Source organism: Arvicanthis niloticus, chromosome 6 (genome assembly GCF_011762505.2).
Source record: "Arvicanthis niloticus isolate mArvNil1 chromosome 6, mArvNil1.pat.X, whole genome shotgun sequence".
Taxonomy (NCBI): Eukaryota; Metazoa; Chordata; class Mammalia; order Rodentia; family Muridae; genus Arvicanthis; species Arvicanthis niloticus.
Window position 1 is genome coordinate 93,628,699 of NC_047663.1, and position 17,172 is coordinate 93,645,870.

The following is a 17,172-nucleotide window of genomic DNA, read 5'->3' on the forward strand; positions in this document are numbered from 1 at the left end:
TGGGGACTGGAAAGATGGCTCAGTGGCTAAGAGCACTGACTGCTCTTCCAGAGGTTTGAGTTCAACTCTCAGCAACCACATGGTGGCTCACAACCATCTGTAATGGGATCCGATGCCCTCTTCTGGTGTGTCTGAAGACAGCTGCAGTACACTCATGTACATAAAAAAAAAATAATATCAAAAAATGTTCCATATATCCAAGGCCCTCAACTCCAGGTTTCCTAAGCTCTGGTACACCGATATCTCAGTGAACCCTCCAGCCTTGGTCCCAGGCCCCACTCCTTTCGTCTTCAGATAATATCTCTGACCCTGGGCACCAACTGCACCTCCCTTTCCATCCTTCGCTCAGATGTGGCTCAGGATTCCATCAGTCCACAGACAAGCTGGGATGTCTCCAGGTACCTGGCTTAGTCCACCTACAGTTGTTATGGTAGCAGTACCACTTAGAACATTCACACAGGTTCTCTCTCTCTCAAGACCCGCTTGTACGCCCAAACTCACAATCGCTCTCCTCACAGGCAATCCACCGCCAGGTACTCTATTGGGAACCATCTCTCTCTCCCCTGAACAAAGGCACCCCGACTGAGGGCAGTCCTAAAACTAAGCACAGACACTGCCACCTCAAACATGCTCTGTCCACACAGCAACTACAGTAGTGTGTCAAACTCAGACTCCGCTCATCACGGGCCACCACCTACCCCTCGGGCTCTAACCATCCTGCCTGTCCACTGCCACCGCAACACCACCAGCTCTTACCCCTGAAGGCTTGGCAATGTCTCCAAATGTTCCACAGACACATGCTCACTTTGCCATCCCTGTCCCTGGAGTGAACTCTCCTCAGGGTTCTCATCCTCAGCCTCTGGCCAAGGCAAAATCCCTATGACCAATCTGACCAGTTCAAAGCACCATGTCCCTTTCAGAGGTTAAGTTACAGGTCACAACTACCCACTTATCTGTACTGTCCTTGAAGCAAGCTGGATGTTATGGAAGGCGGTTTGGAGAAACTATTCAGGCTGCTGGTATGGCTTTACTTACATAACAGACAAAGCCAAAACCAAGTAGCACAGGCCAGCAGGAGGCAGCATGGATTTTCCTCAAGCCTGCTCTAATAATGCTTTAGCTGGGACAGGGAGGGGGCAGGGAGCTCAAAATGCCAATCCTGACTTGGTTCTTCAGCCCATATTGTTGAGTACACAAGGTATGAGCACGCAAGGCTGATCATACCAGACCCGTGCTAAGTTTTAAGGCTGCTTGCTGTCTGCTTACCTTACATGCAGTGCCCACAAGGGCTCCATCCTGGCTCCAAACAGCGCTCTGCACCAGGTCCTTGTGGGCCTCCAGCTCTTCAGAGAAACAGCCAAGGTTAAGCACCAGGTAATGAGGGCACCAGGGGAGCAGATGAGGGAGGCCTGCCTTGGGGTAACCCCAGTTACAAAGTCAGCAGCAATGATGGTCTTTCAGCCTGGGGGGGTAGGGACAGCAGCTCCATCCAGACATGCTACAGATGCATCTACAGGCTTCCTTCTTTAAGCCTGCCCTCACCAGGATATGCTTCTATTTGATAACCTTCTGAGGCTACTGCATGCCTTTAATCCCAGTACTCAGGAGGCAGGGGCGGGCAGATTTGCTGGCTCTAACACATTCCCCGTTACTGCCACCAGGCGTTTGAAGTACAACAGATGCCTGCCGGAAGTGGACAGCGAGGTACTACTCACTACAAAGCTTTAGAATGTATATTCCATGCCTGTCATCCTTTGGTAAGTTTTCTTTTGCAGGTTGCTGGGGATGGAACCCAGGGTCTCAAAAATGCAAGACAAGCACTTGCCACTGAGTTGTGCCTCATCCTGGATACATTTTCCCCCATACTACCAAAATCACCAATAGAGAAAAGGAAGGGTTGTCCAGGCAGGGGCTGCCAGAGAAGGGGAGCCCTTCCAAAGTGGCCGTACCTGTCAGGGGCTGCTGCTTGGCTACATCCCAGACCTTCACGGTCCTGCCAGCTGTGCTCACCAAAACACCATCTGCAGTGGGGTGGAACTGCAGTACCTCCACTGGCAGTTCCTCAGGACCCAGCACCACTCCAGGAACAGAGGGAAGAACTTCACCAGGGCCAGGCAGACGCCAGAGCTTTATCTGAAAAAAAGATCAAGTTTACAGTACAGGTGCTACAGGCAGTGGTGGCGCACGCCTTTAATCCCAGCACTCAGGAGGCATAGGCAGGCAGATTTCTGAGTTCGAGGCCAGCCTAGTCTACAGAGTGAGTTCCAGGACAGCCAGAACTATACAGAGAAACCCTGTCTCCAAAAACCAAAACCCAAAACCCAAAACCCAAAACCCAAAAAAAAAAAAAAAAAAAAAGAGCATCACTGGTACAGTCAGACTCCTTTCCAAAGCTACCCTGGTCCTAGCAAGCAAGGTCCCATGTGGAAACAAGGCGTCTCCCCTGACTTAGCTGTTGGAGTTAGGTAACCACATGTCTTACCATGGAGAGGGAGGAAGCCTAACTCAGGGAGCAGAGGACATGATCAGAGACCAACAAGGATAGCCTGTGAGTCTGGCCTCATACACCACCCTAGCCTGCTCCCCCAGGGCAGTCATGCATTGAAAGGACAGATCACAAGAGCAGCTCCGAGCACACTCTTGGGGCCAGCAAGGGCATGAACAGAAGCCAGGGCTCAGAGACCCCAGGGTGTAGCGGGTGGGTCATAAGCAGCACTTCCAACCTGCTCCACTCACCGTCCCGTCAGCTGAACCCGAGGCCAGGAGGAAGTCATCAAAAGGCGAGAAGTCCAAGTCAGTGACCAGGTCTGTATGAGAGGAACAACTGGATGTCCTGAAACGTCCCTTTCAGACCCAATGAGCTCCTGACAGGTTTCAGTGGTGACACTTTCGCCCACACTAAGAAGGCAGGTTCTTTCTTGCCACTAGGGAGACACATGTAGGTCTCTTCCGCCAACACATACCCTGGTGAGTCCTTTGGCTGCTTTCTGTAGTTGTACTACAGCACCACTCCACCATGCATGGCAACAAACCATGGAGTTATATAACTCTGGGGTTTTTTTGTTGTTGTTTATTGTTGGATTGTTTTTTGAGACAGAGTTTCACTGTGTAGACCAGGCTGGCCTCAAACTCAGAGAGATCCATCTGCTTCTGCCTCCTGGGTGCTGAAATAAGAGGCGTGCACCACCACTACCCAGCTTGATTTCTTTTAAGTGCTGAGGATCAAATTCAGGGCACCGTGTGTGCCGAGCACACCCTCTATTACTTCGATGTGCCTGCTACCCAGAATGGAGTACTTGGACGGTAGTCTTGGCACACTAAGACACAAACTGCCTTGAACTTTATAGAAAATGTTTGATGGCAGTACGCCTTAATGTAGAATCACACGGTACAGCATGGAGTCTTTCAGACCAGTTGTTTGTTTCTTTTTTTTTTTTTTTTAATTAACTTTTGTAATTAATTTTATCTGGCATGTTTTATCTGGGTGTTTTGTCTACATGTATGTCTGTACACCATCTGCATGCCTAATGGACACAGATGACAAAAGAAGATGTTAGGTTCCCTGGAACTAGAGTTCCAGATACTTGTGAGCAGTCACGTGGGTGCTGCGAACGGATCCTGGGTCCTCTGCAAGATGCTCTAAACTGTTGAGCCAGATCTCCAGCCTCTCTTTCTTATGTTTTTGAGATCCATTGTGTTGTAACATGTAAAAAAGCTGGTTTTTTCTCCTCCTCTTCTTCTTCTTATTATTATCATTATCATTATTATGTTGATAGTCTCATGCAGTCCAGGCTCACCTCAGACTTGATATATTGTATATATTGTTGGGAATGACCTTGAACTCCTGATTCTTCTGTGTCTTCTTCTCAAATGCTAGGATTAAACATATGTGCCACCAATCTGGCTTGTTTTCTCATCTAATTTTAAATTAGATTGTGGTTATATGTACATAATTTGTATTTTAACTCATTTATTTTAGTTAGTATATGTATATTCAGTCCTGCACATGTCATGGCAGCATGTGAAAGTCAGAGGTCAAATCTATTAAGTAAGTTCACTGCTGTCTCTTTATGAGACCCAAGGATTAAACTCATACCATAAAGCCTGTATACAAGTGCCTCTACCTGGTCAGCCATCTCCCCAGATCAGCAGTAGTTTTAAAATAACCCACATTGGGCCTGTGAGATGCCTTTGCAGGTAAAAGCACTTGCCAAGCAAAGCCTGATGATCTAACTTTGATCCCTAGAACCCATGATGAAGGAGAACCAACTACTGAAAGTTGTCATCTGTTCTCACATACATGCTGTGACATATGTGCACCTCAACACTGTGTCTTGTATCTCTCTTTCACACACATACACACACACACACCACCACCACCACTACCACCAATAACAGCCCATCTCAGCACTTGGGAAGCAGAGGCAGGTGGATCTCTGAGTTCAAGGCCAGCCTGGTCTACAGAGCAAAAATTCCAGGACAACCAGGTCTACATATAGAAACCATTCCCAAAACCCAAAATAGTAGCTAGATACACACACAGAGAGACACATACATACATACATACATACATACACACATACACACATACACACATACTCATATACACACATACATACATACACACATACATACATAGAAAATAACCCACATTTTAGGTTAAAAAACCTGAAGCTCAGAGCTAGAATCAGAATCTAGATGTGCCTGATCTCATGTTTGCTTCTTGGTGCTTTTTACTTATGAGGGAACTACCCCAAGTTGTTAATGTCTGGAGAGTAGTAAGCCCTTTATCAATAGAGCACTCTAAACAGAAGCCATAATAGTGTGTGGGGGCAAGTTGGTGGCTTTGGTACAGTGGTAACTTTAGAGGTTTTCTTTGCAGGAGCCCTTCTAGCAGGCTGCCTGTTTACCTAACTGTGCCCTAGCTCCCCAGAGCCCTCCCTAAGCTGAGGCTGGTAGTCTAGATCTTTTAAGTCTGAAATTCTAGCTTTGGGGAGATTGGAACATAAAGAATAAAAAAGTTCAAAGCCTGCGTGGGCAACCCAGTGAGAGGCTGTCGCAAAAATAAACAGTGATATAAAAAAGGTTAAGGATGTAACTCAGTGAGATAGAGGGGGCCAATGTCTGCCCTAGAGATAATAAGTGGCATCTGGCCCACAGAGGCACCCATGAAGGCAGACACTGGGCATATAAGACCTGGCTACTGGCCTGATGTTGGAAGCTCCCTGCCCCCCAAGCCTCTTTCATCTTGGGGCACACCTGCTTGGAGCACCCAGCAGCCAGAGGAATGGAGCAACAGGGGTGCCTAGAGTTCCAACTGTAGGTTGGGCAGCATGATGCCACACTGGCAAGCACAGGTTCTGAAGCAAGACTGGCTGCAACTAACCGTTGGCCCACTCCTTTTCAGCTGTGTGCTTCTGGGTATGTTTCTTACCCTTTGGGGTTTGGTGCCCTCATTTTTCTAGTTGGGATGCTACTTCAGCACTAACTGCTGGGTTGTCATGGGAATTCGGGGAGGCCTGTGTGTGCAAGGACTCAGTAAAGGCGCATTCCTGTGACTCAGTTTCATTCCTTTTTACATGCCAGCTTCCTGCTCTACGGCCTTATCATGCTGGCTAGAAATTCAGATGAGTCACTGGAAGGACCCCTGTCCACATCCATCCCACTTCCCTTGCCTCCTCTGACACTGGGGACAGCAGTGGCATTTCTTGCTGTGGTGATGCTGACTTGTTGCCCTGGCCACAGCACCATCTTTAACCCGATACCCTCCATGTTTCCTCTCCACTGCATTCCTCCAGCCCGGATATCCCCTTAGCTCTGCTTCATCCTGCACCACCATATTCTCCTCCCCAGTTAAGAGAGAGAGAGATCAACTCTAGCTGTTTAAGCCAAAAAGAGATTTGTGGGCTGAATCCCAGCAGCCTTCCACAATCGGGGGTACAGCTGGCTGTGCTACCTAAGGAGGAACTGGGCTGGGTGGCTGTGGTCCAACCGTTTCCTGCCAACCTCAGATGGCTGTGCCATGCAAATCATGTGCAGATCTTTGCTTTGAAGCTGCCCAGGACTGTTGTGAGGACGTTCCTACTAAACATAAGGGGGTCCAGATAAACGGAAATGCTCGGACACAGGATTCGGGAATCCATAACTCTGTAACTTTTAAAAACTGGCCGCTAACACTCATCTGTACCTCCAGTTCCAGAAGATCCAACACCATTTTCTGGCCTCCTAGGGCACTGCATGAATGTGGGACAAACATGCAGGCAAAACAACCAACCAACCAAAAACAACCCAAAAAATCAACTATCCACTTAAAACAAAGTCTACATATGGTATCCAAATGACATCTCAAAACGCTTTTTTAAAGTTTAGATTAGACGGGCAGTGGTGGTGCATGCCTTTAATCCCAGCACTTGGGAGGCAGAGGCAGGCGGATTTCTGAGTTCGAGGCCAGCCTGGTCTACAGAGTGAGTTCTAGGACAGCCAGAGCTACACAGAGAAACCCTGTCTCGAAAAACAAACAAACAAACAAACAAAAACGTTTAGATTAGTGGGCTAGAGAGATGGTTCAGCAGTTAAGAGCAACTGGTTGTTCTCTCAGAGGACCCAGGTTCAGTCCCAATCCACATGGTGCTCACAGCCTTCTGTAACATCAATCTCAACCTTCTTCTTGTCTCCTCAGGCATCAGGCATGCATGTTATGCACAGACATACATGCAGGCAAAACACACAAAGGTAAAATACGCAAAGAAATTTATACAAAATTTAGATAGGGCTAGGCATATTGGTATACACCTTTAATCCCTTGTGAGGCAGAAGCAGGGGGATTTCTGAGTTCAAGGCCAGCCTGGTCTACAAAGCAAGTTCCAGGACAGTTAGGGCTACACAGAGAAAGCCTATCCTGGAAAACAACAAAGAAACAAATAGACGAATTTAGATTAGGAAACAGTCAGAATAGTCTACATAGAACTTGGCTTTTGTTGTTAACAACCTAATCATCACCATCAGAACTCTGACAATGAGCAGAACCCTTCTTCCAGGTCTCCTTCAACCCACCCTACCTAAGGAGTAAGAATTTATCCTCTTCCTTTATCCCAGGTCTTCAATAAGAGATGTAGCCCATAGCAACTACAGCTAAGGAGACTAAGCCAGCTAGGCCAAAGCCTAGGGGATAATAATGTTCTCCAAAGTGAGCATTCTGCCAGGCAGGCTGCTGGGGACCCCCAGAAGCAGCTGCAGTAGACAGAAGTCCTTTGTAAGAGTTCATCTCCACCTTGCAGCTCAGTATAACCACTTCCTTAAGTGGTTTTGAGCAGCCTGGCTGAGAAGGGGGCTTAGAGATGAGAGGTGTCCTCTGGACTCCAGAGAATGTGCAGGGCTAAGAGCCACAGGGTGTGTGTCTGGTCCTGAGGAGGAAGGATATTCAGGAACTGAGGACTGATTGATACTGCACATCCTTCTGCCAACCTGTTGAAGTGAAATATCCACCTTCCCTCCTCCAGGCCGGAGTCCCAAACCAGGTGCAGCCTTCTGACCCCAAGGACTTTGCAGAACACACAGTGAGAACATGAAGCCACAGGTGACAGGACCAAGTATGAATCCCTGGCCACAGGCTTCCTGGATCAAGCATCACTCACCTGAATGGCAGCCAAGGTAGGTCACGTGCCTCTTGTTCCCTTCTCGGCCTTCCAGAGATATGATACCCAATACACCTGTTAAACAAACACAGAGGTTCTCACTTTGAGCTTAGTGATGGCCCCTTATCTTCCTTCAAAGGACTCCAAGAGATCAGACCTGTAACCATGTGACCTCCCCCAAACCATGTGACCTCCTGAACACCTCTACCAGTTGTCACTTTTTTTCCTGACAGTGAAGGAACCTAGGTTCTTCCCTGGCTTGCACCATCTGCACTGGATGTACAGACCATTGGACACAGAGGGGCTCTTTTTCTCACAGTTCATGGGAGAGGTTGGCTTTGGGCTGTCAGCTGGCACTCCTGCCATCCTTGCCAGAGAAGAAAACCAGCACCTGGGAGACGGGGCTAGAGGAATCCTTCAAGTTGGAGGCCATCTTGGGCTATAAAGTGAGATGCTATCAGAAAGCAATAAGATGGGGGTGGGGGAGAGAGTGCAAGTGGACAGAACTTGAGAAGCTTTGGATCCAGCTCTGCCTAAAGTCAGCCAAAGCCGGGCGGTGATGGCGCACACCTTTAATCCCAGCACTTGGGAGGCAGAGACAGGTGGATTTCTGAGTTCGAGGCCAGCCTGGTCTACAGAGTGAGTTCCAGGACAGCCAGGGCTACACAGAGAAACCCTGTCTTGAAAAACCAAATCTTCACTGTGATCAATCCCAGCCCCCCAAGGTCCAAATACAAGGAGGGGGGATTGTCTGTGGGGATGGCTGAAAACAGAAAGACCATTTTCTTTCCTGCCTAGGTAGAACTACCACCACGGTTTACATACAAGTAAAATCTGACTGCTTTATGTTGACCAGTGTAGAGGGGGTCTAAGGCCTGCCTCTCCCTGCAGCCCAGGCCATTCCCATTCTCCAGTGTGAATGGAGGGGAATGGAGTTTTCCCCTCTTCCTTACCCCATCTATGGTGATAATGTCTGAACCTTTTCTTCCATGTCCATCTCCCTACCTGGGCGGTCAGAGTTGAAAGCGATCAAGCTGCAGCTTGATTTGATGTGGTTCCCACATGTGGGGGTGGTCCCAGCACGAATATCACTGATCCAGGCCTGCAAAGGAAGAATAAGAAACATGGTTAGTGTCAGGTCTCTGCTCATGCCTAGATAGGGCCACAATCCAGGAAACACTCTCTCTCTCTCTCTCTCTCTCTCTCTCTCTCTCTCTCTCTCTCTCTCTGTGTGTGTGTGTGTGTGTGTGTGAGCGCACATGTGTGAATGTGGAGGCCAGAGAACAACCTCTAGTGTCATTCAATGGGAGTCACCCACTTTGTTTTTGTTTTTTGAGATGCTGTCTTTTCCTGAATCTAGAACTCACAAATTCTGCTAGACTGGCCGGTTAGTGAGCTCCAGCTGTCCTCCTATCAGTGGAAGTGTGTGATGATTATAAGCACATCACTTAGGTTCTGGACATCAAACTCATGTCTTCATGCATGCACAGCAAACATGTTACTAATAAAGTCATTTCTTCAGCCCTTAAAGCTTCACCATTAGAACAGTATTTTGGGGAATAGATATTTGAATTCTTGGGGGTCTGTCCCACTCAGTCCCTGAAAAAAAATACCAAATGTTCTTGAAATAATTTAAGTAGCTCAGAGGGTGATTCTATTTAGCAAATCAGTTCCCTAATAAGGAGGAGGAGATGGTTGTCAGAGGAAGTGTGTGTGTCTCTGGGGCGAATATTTCAGTTCAAAGAGTGGGAAGGTGACAAAGAAGTGACAATCTAGCAGATGGGTGTGGCTTCTGTGGCTACTCTGCTGAGGTCTCTCCCAGGGACCAAGGACCACTTGTGAACATCCACACTCAGCAGGGGGAAGATAAAGACCTGGCTTTCTCAGAACATGCTCTTCTCCTGGATGAGTGAAAGGCAGTAATGTTAACACCCTACATGTGGAGAAGAAGAAGAGTGCTCACCCTGCAACTGAGATCAAGGTCTCCATTTCCTCTGCTGGTGTCAGAGCAAGGATCCACAATCCTTCTTGCCTCAGTGACCAAGCACTCCCAAGGCCCCTGGTTCCGTGGGCCTGCCTGGTTAACTTAGGAGGGCCATACAGAAGAAGCCACAGAGGCCTACAAGTCTCTCCAGACCTGTCCACTGGTCATTACTGTACTGAGTAATAGTCTTCATCCAACCTAAGAACTGTACATTTCCTCCCAAGCTTTCAATGGCTCCACACTGTACTCATAACAAAACTCAACTTCTTCCTCTGTCGCCACGCTTTGCCTGGCTAATGGCCTCAGTCCACGCTGGATTCACTTTCTTTTTCTTTACTGGCTTTTTTCTTACTTCTAACCCTCTGGCCTCTGTTGAAATCCACCCCCTAAGCACTGTCCTCCACAACGCTATGAAGTTAAACGCTACTTCATTGCTTTACATCACAGGCCACCACATCCCGCACCCTGCCTCCCGCCGGTTCTTCTCTTCAATACATTTATATTGTGCTTGCTGACCATCTTCCTTCAGAGGCTGTTAAGTGCCACAGGGAAGGGGAAATGCCATAATGTTCACTGTTCTAGAGAGGCTGAGAAGCACACACTAGGTACAGAAAGGGTAACTGTGCAGAGAATGAAAACGGAGCATGGTTGTTATAACTTGCTTTGGGACACTAGAGGTCATAAACCCAATTGCTGGAAGACATTCCAGGCTTTCCAAATAACAGCGGGGGAGAAGGGCCAGTGACTAATCGAGTGTACTGTCCTTCTGACACTTCATCTGGGATCCACCTGCTCTAGGCTTCTCCAGGCCCCAACCACAGCCAGTAGCATCACCTCAGTAAAGGAAGAGCTTGCGCCAGCAGAGGGGGAAGAGTGGCGGAAACCCAAGGGAGGAAGCCGGCCTGGCCCCAGGGGCTCCCTCTCCAGATGACACCTTCCTTCTACTGAAACCACAAGGGTGAGATGCATCTCTCCCACAAACCGGCCCAGGGCAGGGGTGATTCTAGACTAGAGGAAAGGGGAGACCGGCGTCTGAGTTTCCCAGCCCGGCTCCCAGCAAGGCCGACCGGAAGCAGAGGCAGGCCTGTTCGCGTCTAGGAGGGTTGCGAGGCCTCCTGGGGTAACAGGGGGAGGCGAACCGGCTAGGCCGACCTCCGGGATCACCCAACGACTAGGGCGCGTCACCAGAGCTCCGGACTCTGTCCTCTGACCAACGAAGGGGCGGCCTGGACTCTAGGGCTCATCTAAAGGGAGAAGTTCCGGGTGGACAGATGGAGCGGGGCGGGGTGAGGGTCTTGGCAACCCAGGGTGTGCACTGCACAGTCAGGCACTGGGGAATGACAATCATCCGGGACCAGGAGCCAGGGCGTGGGGTCCGCGGGCCACGCTCACCTCTCGGCGGGACGGCCGGGCCTCCATATGCCGAAACTTAGACACCTTGAAGCGGTTCATGGCGGCTGGGACAGAGCGAGCGCAGGCTTGAGGACGAGGGGCGTCAGGTCTCAGGTGAATGATGAGAAGCTGCCCTGGACTCTTGCAGCCTGCCGCCTCAGCAGCCTGCAGCTTGATGACACGCCCCTATAAGATGACAACCAATCGGAAACGCCTGCGGCCCGCCCAGACACGCCCCCGCGTCGCCCTCCTTCAGCGCGACGGCCTTCAGCCCCGCCTCCTAGCCAATAGCTGCTAGGACACTTTGAGAAATCACGGTCTGATGCCTGAGGGACTACAGCACTGGTCGGAGGTCATGTGAGTCGCAGATGTCCTACCCAAGAAACAACACTTCAGTTGCTCCAGGATTAGACTTGCAATACTGGTCTCTGAGGTTTTTCAATGACCTGGGTGCGCTCTGTCCCACTATGTACTTCCTCAAGTAGCAGGACAGAATTAACTAGACAAAAACTGGGCCCATAAGAGATAAGGACCACTGAGACTCAATTCTCCCTCCCCCTCCCCCTCCCCCTCCCACTCCCACTCCCACTCCAACTCCCACTCCCCTTCTCCCTCTTTACCCCTTTCTCTCTCTCCCCCTCCGTTTGTTTTGAGTTTTTGTTTTTCTTTCTTTTTTTTTTTTTTGCTTATCAAATTTCAGTCATAACTGAAAGACTTTATTTTAAGAAAAATATACAGCAAAACAGAACTTGAGGTTGGTAGGTTTAGAAGATATGGAAAAACATAATCACCAGAAAAGCTGCCCAAACATTGATGGCTTCTTGTTAGATAGAGGAGAGTGAGTGGTAGGGCCCTTAACCGTATCCACCTTTCCTGATTCAGAGAATCTTGACCCTATTAAAGCTGGGCCCAGGAACCCCATTTTCCAATTTCTTCCTTCTTGGAGTTTAGAAAGATTTATCTTCTCTCTCAGGCTTCCAAGATACAGAAGACAGGGTAGAGAAGGGAAAACATTATATATTCCAGTGCCTTCCTTCCCTCAACACCTGCACAACTATCAACCCATCTTTCAGTATTTGTTGATTCCAAAGAGACGAACCCCATGGAACTGGGGCAGCTTAGGCAGCAGCACGCCGAGCAGCGAGGCAGTGTTGATGAGGAAATGAGCAGCGTCATACTTGGTGTAGAAGCTGGCCAGCAGGTAGAGGACTATAGGACAGATGCTGAGGAACTTCCGTGAGGAGGTAAACTGTAGTCCATAGTCCATCTGTTCCCAGTGTGTCAGAAGCCGAGCCTTTCCTTGGTCAGGGGTCTCAAAGGGTGTCCTTTTGACTGTATGTAGGAAGATATACATTGCTAAGTTATGGATGACGTTGGTCAGGGTCCAGACAACAGGAATGCTGAAGAAAGGAATGCTGAGGAGAACCACATGCAGCAGTCCTACCAATATGATGTAGGCCAGCCAGATGCCCCGACTATTCATCACTCGAGTGTTGGGGTTTACTTCGCTGTGCGCCACCCCTACATTCATCCTACCACAGTGAGGGATCAGGCAGGAGTCCAATTCAGTTTCCTCATTACCCCTGATTGAGCTTGTTCCCCAGTTGTCTCCTGCCAGCTTCAGGAGCCCGTCCGGCTTGGCGCCGAGTTTTTGTTCTTCGAGACAGGGTTTCTCTGTGTAGCCCTGGCTGTCCTGGAGCTCACTCTGTAGACCAGGCTGGCTTCACCTGCCTCTGCTTCCCAAGTGCTGGGGATTAAAGGCGTGCGCCACCACCGCCCGAGTTTTGTTTTTTATAGTCAGGGTTTCTCTCTGGCTGTCCTGGAACTCACTCGGTTAGACCAGGCTGGCCTCCATCTCGCAGATCCACCCGCCTTTGCCTCCCAGGCACTGTGTATTAAAAGTGTGTGCTACCGCTACCATTGCCTGACTGGAAACGCACATTTTATAATGCAATATTTTTCACACTCGAGTGTATGATGATGACAACCAAGTGATATATAGCTTTATTCTCAATATCTATGAGAATCATTTTCCCCTTAAAAGTGATTTTAGCTGTGGATGTAGCTCAGTTGGTAGACTGTTTGCCAGGCACGTATGAAGCCCTAGGTGCCATCCCCAGCATGGTTACATAGGCCTGTAGTCCCAGTACTCAGGAGGAAGATCAGAAGTTCAAGGTCAGCTTGGTCCCATAGTTCTGGACTGCATACTGAGACCCTGGCTCAAAAAAAAAAAAAAAAGAGAGAGAGAGACAAGAAGGAATGAGAGAGGTTGCTACCCACTGCCAACAACGGGGGAGGAAGGGCAGGGTGCTGGAGGAGATGGCTCAGCAGTTAGAGTACTGGTTCCTCTTCCAGAGGACTCTGCTCCATTTCCAGCACTCACTTGGTGGCTCACAATTGGCAGTAACTCCAGTCCCAGGGGATCCAATAGCCTCTCTGGTCTCTAAGAACATTGCACACATGTATTGCAGATATACACATAGGCAAACACCCATACATATAAAATAAAAAATAATTTTTTAAACTTCAGTTACCCTAGCCAGGCTTGGTTGTGCACATGTGTAAATCTAGCACTAGGGAGATAGATGCAGGAGGATCAGGAGTGCAGTGCTAGACTCTTTACATATCAAGTTTGAGGCCAGTGTGGACTTGGTAGGGACTTGTAAGCCAGCTTCAGATATTAAGTGAGCCTCATCCCAAAAAAGCCAGTTTAAAGAAAGGAAGGAAGGAAGGAAAACATAAAGAAGGCAGGACTGGAAATATAGCTCAGTGGATAATTGTGTTTGCTCTGGGTTAATTGTTGGATCCTCTGGCATTGTGAAGTCTTGAACTGCCACAATGGTGCTGGGAATCAGATTTGGGTCTTTGAGAATAAGGAGGAACAAGGTGCTCTTGACTAAGACATCTACTTTTGTTCACCTGTGTATTCCTCCCTATTCATCTGTATGTTGGGGTCCAGGAATTGCTTCACAAACCACACAAACACTGATCTCAGTCAGACAGGGTAGTTTATTGAGCATGCGCTCCAGGACTGGCCAACCAGGACTATGGTCCAGATGTGGGAACTGAACCATGACTCCAAGTTAAGATCCTACAGAGCTTTTAAAACCCAAGATCCACAAACATTTGTGCCAAGTTATTTCACCAATTAGGATTTAAAGATAGGGGGATTTCCTTAGGAACATATGTTTGTTGTACACGTATCCTGCTCCCATTGGTTGGGGTATTCAACTGTGGCAGGGGACTTGCCTTGTCTAACATTTATCTCTTAACTTGCCAACCAGGATGTCAGTTACCCACGTACATGTCTCTTTCTGCCAAGTAGGATGTCAGTTCTCAGGGAGGTCTTGAGAACTTAAACTTTACTTGACCCCTGGAAATCTTATTCTGAATGGCTTCTTATATTGTGCAGGTGTCTCTCTTATATTGGGGTCCATACAAGGGGCAGCTTGTAAAGGAAACACCATAAAAGCTTATACATACGTGCAGGAAGTGCTGCTGCTGGGTGGTTGGTTCAGGTCCAAGCTTATTGTGGGTAACTATACAAAACAATTCTACTGACTTCTGTCATGATTGGTTTCCAGGGGCACAGAACATAACAGAATACATAATCAATCTTGGCATTAGAAAGTTGCCCAGTAACAGCAGAAACTTATGAGAAAGTTTCCTTATAACGGCAGGCTATCAAAGGCAGGTCCTCTGGAAGCACACAAGAACACTGCTGATCCATCTCGCTAGCTCCACTACAAATGATTCCTGCAGGGCTCAGTGGTGCCCATCTGTAGTCTTAGCAGTTTTCAAGAGTGGGCAGGAGGCTGGCTTGAGCCCACAAGTTTGAGACTAGCCTGGACATTATAAGGATTGATGATGTTGCTACAGTGCATAGAGCAGGGACTGAGATTTGAGCAGTAGAAGCTCCGACATTTGTTTTTCGAGTATTCCTCCCTACTCATCTGTATGTTGGGGTCCAGGAATTGCTTCACAAACCACACAAACACTGATCTCAGTCAGACAGGGTAGTTTATTGAGTTTATTGAGCAGGGTAGTTTATTTTTCATGTTCTTAACCATCGTGCTGGAGATATTTAAATGCATTTGCTGCTGAATGCATTATAGAACTCTTTCCCCTTCTCATTCCCCGTGCCTTCTTCCTTGTTTCACCAAAATGCTCCTTGTTCACATCACTGGCACCCATGCACGAGCTCTCCAGCCATCCTTGCACTTTACAATAGCTTGGTAACTACCTTCTGCTTGATTGGTAGTTTCTGACCTTCGAGTCTCAGAATCCACTGAGAATTTGGTTGGTGAAGGTTATGGCTATCTACCCAGGGTAACATACACACAAATTTTGTGTACAAAACTGGGTGTAGAAAGTAGCAATGTAGTGTGCTCCCTCTCATGCACATTTGTGTGTGTGTGTGTGTCTACATTGATCATCCTAAACTCATTCATGAGCCCTTGGATTCCCTTCCTTTTATTTGGGAGGGTGGTGAAAGGTTTAACTTTCCCAACTAACCAGGTCCAGTCTAGCTTCTGGTTTCGTTTTCAGTTACATACTTCTAAGGTTTAAACATACCCCCTACACCTTTAGACACCAGCTTTTATAGTTTTGTTTTTTTTAATAAACTGACATGACTGCTCCATAGTATGCTAGAAGGACATTAGAGAAGGACAGAGAGAGAAACATATTGAAAGTAGCAGGGTTATAAGGAGAATGAGTAACTAGGGGAAGGGGAACCCATGAGCTGGGGAGTTTGGAGTGGGGAGGAAATGAGAAGGGCTAGGATGGACTTTGAAAGGTGTAACAAGTGCTTGTGGTACTAAGGGAGCCTGAGGGCCTGATGCTCTGGTATGCTAATTGTTACCACAGAGAGCCACTGTCCCTTCTGCCAGGGATAAGGAAAATGAGGACTCCTTTTGATATAGGGAACCAGCTTCATAAGGTTTTTTGTTTGTTTGTTTGTTTGTTTGTTTGTTTCAGAGACAGGATTTCTCCCGGTACCCCTGGCTGTCCTAGAACTTGCTCTGTAGACCAGGCAGGCCTCAACCTCAGAGATCTGCCTATCTCTACCTCCCATGTGTTGGGATTAAAGATGTGCAACACCATTGCCTGACTTGCTGGTTTTATCTAATCACTAGAAATCCTCCTATACTCCAGGTTGAGTCTATTTCTGGATATTTGGACAGCCTTTTGGAGTTTGGGGAATTGGAGTCTTCTTTTGTTTTAGTTGGGGTTTTACTGCTGTGAACAGACACCATGACCAAAGTAAGTCTTTTTTTCAAAGTAAGTCTTATAAAGGACAACATATATTTGGGGCTGTCTTACAGGTTCAGAGGTTTATAGTCCATTATCATTAAGGCAGAAGCATGGCAGCATCTGGGCAGGCATGGTGCAGGCAGAGCTGAGAGTTCTGTCTTCATCTGAAGGCTGCTAGTGGAAGACTGACTTTCAGGCAACTAGGGTCTTAAAAAGCCCACACCCACAGTGACACACCTACTCCAACAGAGTCACACCTTCTAATAGTGCCACTCTTTGGGCCGAGCATATACAAACCATCACACCTTTGGAACTAACTCTGAGATAGGGTCTCATGTAGCCCAGACTACCTCGAATTTGCTATATAGCTGAAAATGATCTTGAACTCCTGGTCCTCCTACTTCTATCTAGTCTGGCAGCTTCTGGTGTTTTTGTCACTTGGAATACTACATCTGTACTTGATGCACTTTTCAACAAAGTCCAATTATGGACATAACGACTCAGAAAGTTTAACAGTTCACCTCCCACTCCCCCACCCACTGCCAAGCCTTATGTGTTTGAAAAACAGATCGAGTACACTGGTATGCTAGTAACTGTGCACCTTTGATAGCCCTTCCAGTTGTTGCTTAATAAGAAGTCTGTCTCAGCGAGGCGAGTTCGCTCTTCTGGAGCGGGTTTGCTCTAACACTATATTCTAGAACATGGATAACAAACAGCAGGTGCACAATACATAAGAGGCATTCACAATGCTCACTGAATTCTCGCTACAGGTTTGGAGAAGGCTAAGGTGCTTAACACGGACGCGAATGTTTCAAGTTCTGCTGCGAGGGAATTAGACACGGAAAAACTGCAGCCAACAACCGGGGTGGAGGCTTTCTGAGAGAACTCGTAATAAGATGTAATTTT

General features: G+C 47.9%; 1 protein-coding gene and 1 pseudogene across 2 annotated transcripts in view; both read right to left on the reverse strand.

Annotated features, from left to right (window-relative positions):
- The window catches only part of Coro7 (coronin 7), a 52,408-nt gene extending 41,209 nt beyond the window's left edge, over positions 1–11,199 (reverse strand). Inside the window, exons 1-6 of one of the 2 annotated variants that reach the window (XM_034507962.2) lie at positions 11,011–11,199; positions 8,640–8,736; positions 7,635–7,709; positions 2,737–2,807; positions 1,950–2,133; positions 1,267–1,343 (exon numbers count right to left, since the gene is read on the reverse strand). In XM_034507962.2, coding sequence (XP_034363853.1) covers positions 1,267–1,343; positions 1,950–2,133; positions 2,737–2,807; positions 7,635–7,709; positions 8,640–8,736; positions 11,011–11,070 — 564 coding nt within the window. In that variant the 5' untranslated portion in view covers positions 11,071–11,199. The remainder of the gene's footprint in view (positions 1–1,266; positions 1,344–1,949; positions 2,134–2,736; positions 2,808–7,634; positions 7,710–8,639; positions 8,737–11,010) is intronic. The other variant, XM_034507963.2, reaches the window with a different exon arrangement.
- A 505-nt stretch (positions 11,200–11,704) lies between these two features.
- On the reverse strand, positions 11,705–12,744 carry LOC117710512 (ORM1-like protein 2 pseudogene; annotated as a pseudogene).
- Positions 12,745–17,172: the final 4,428 nt, after the last annotated feature.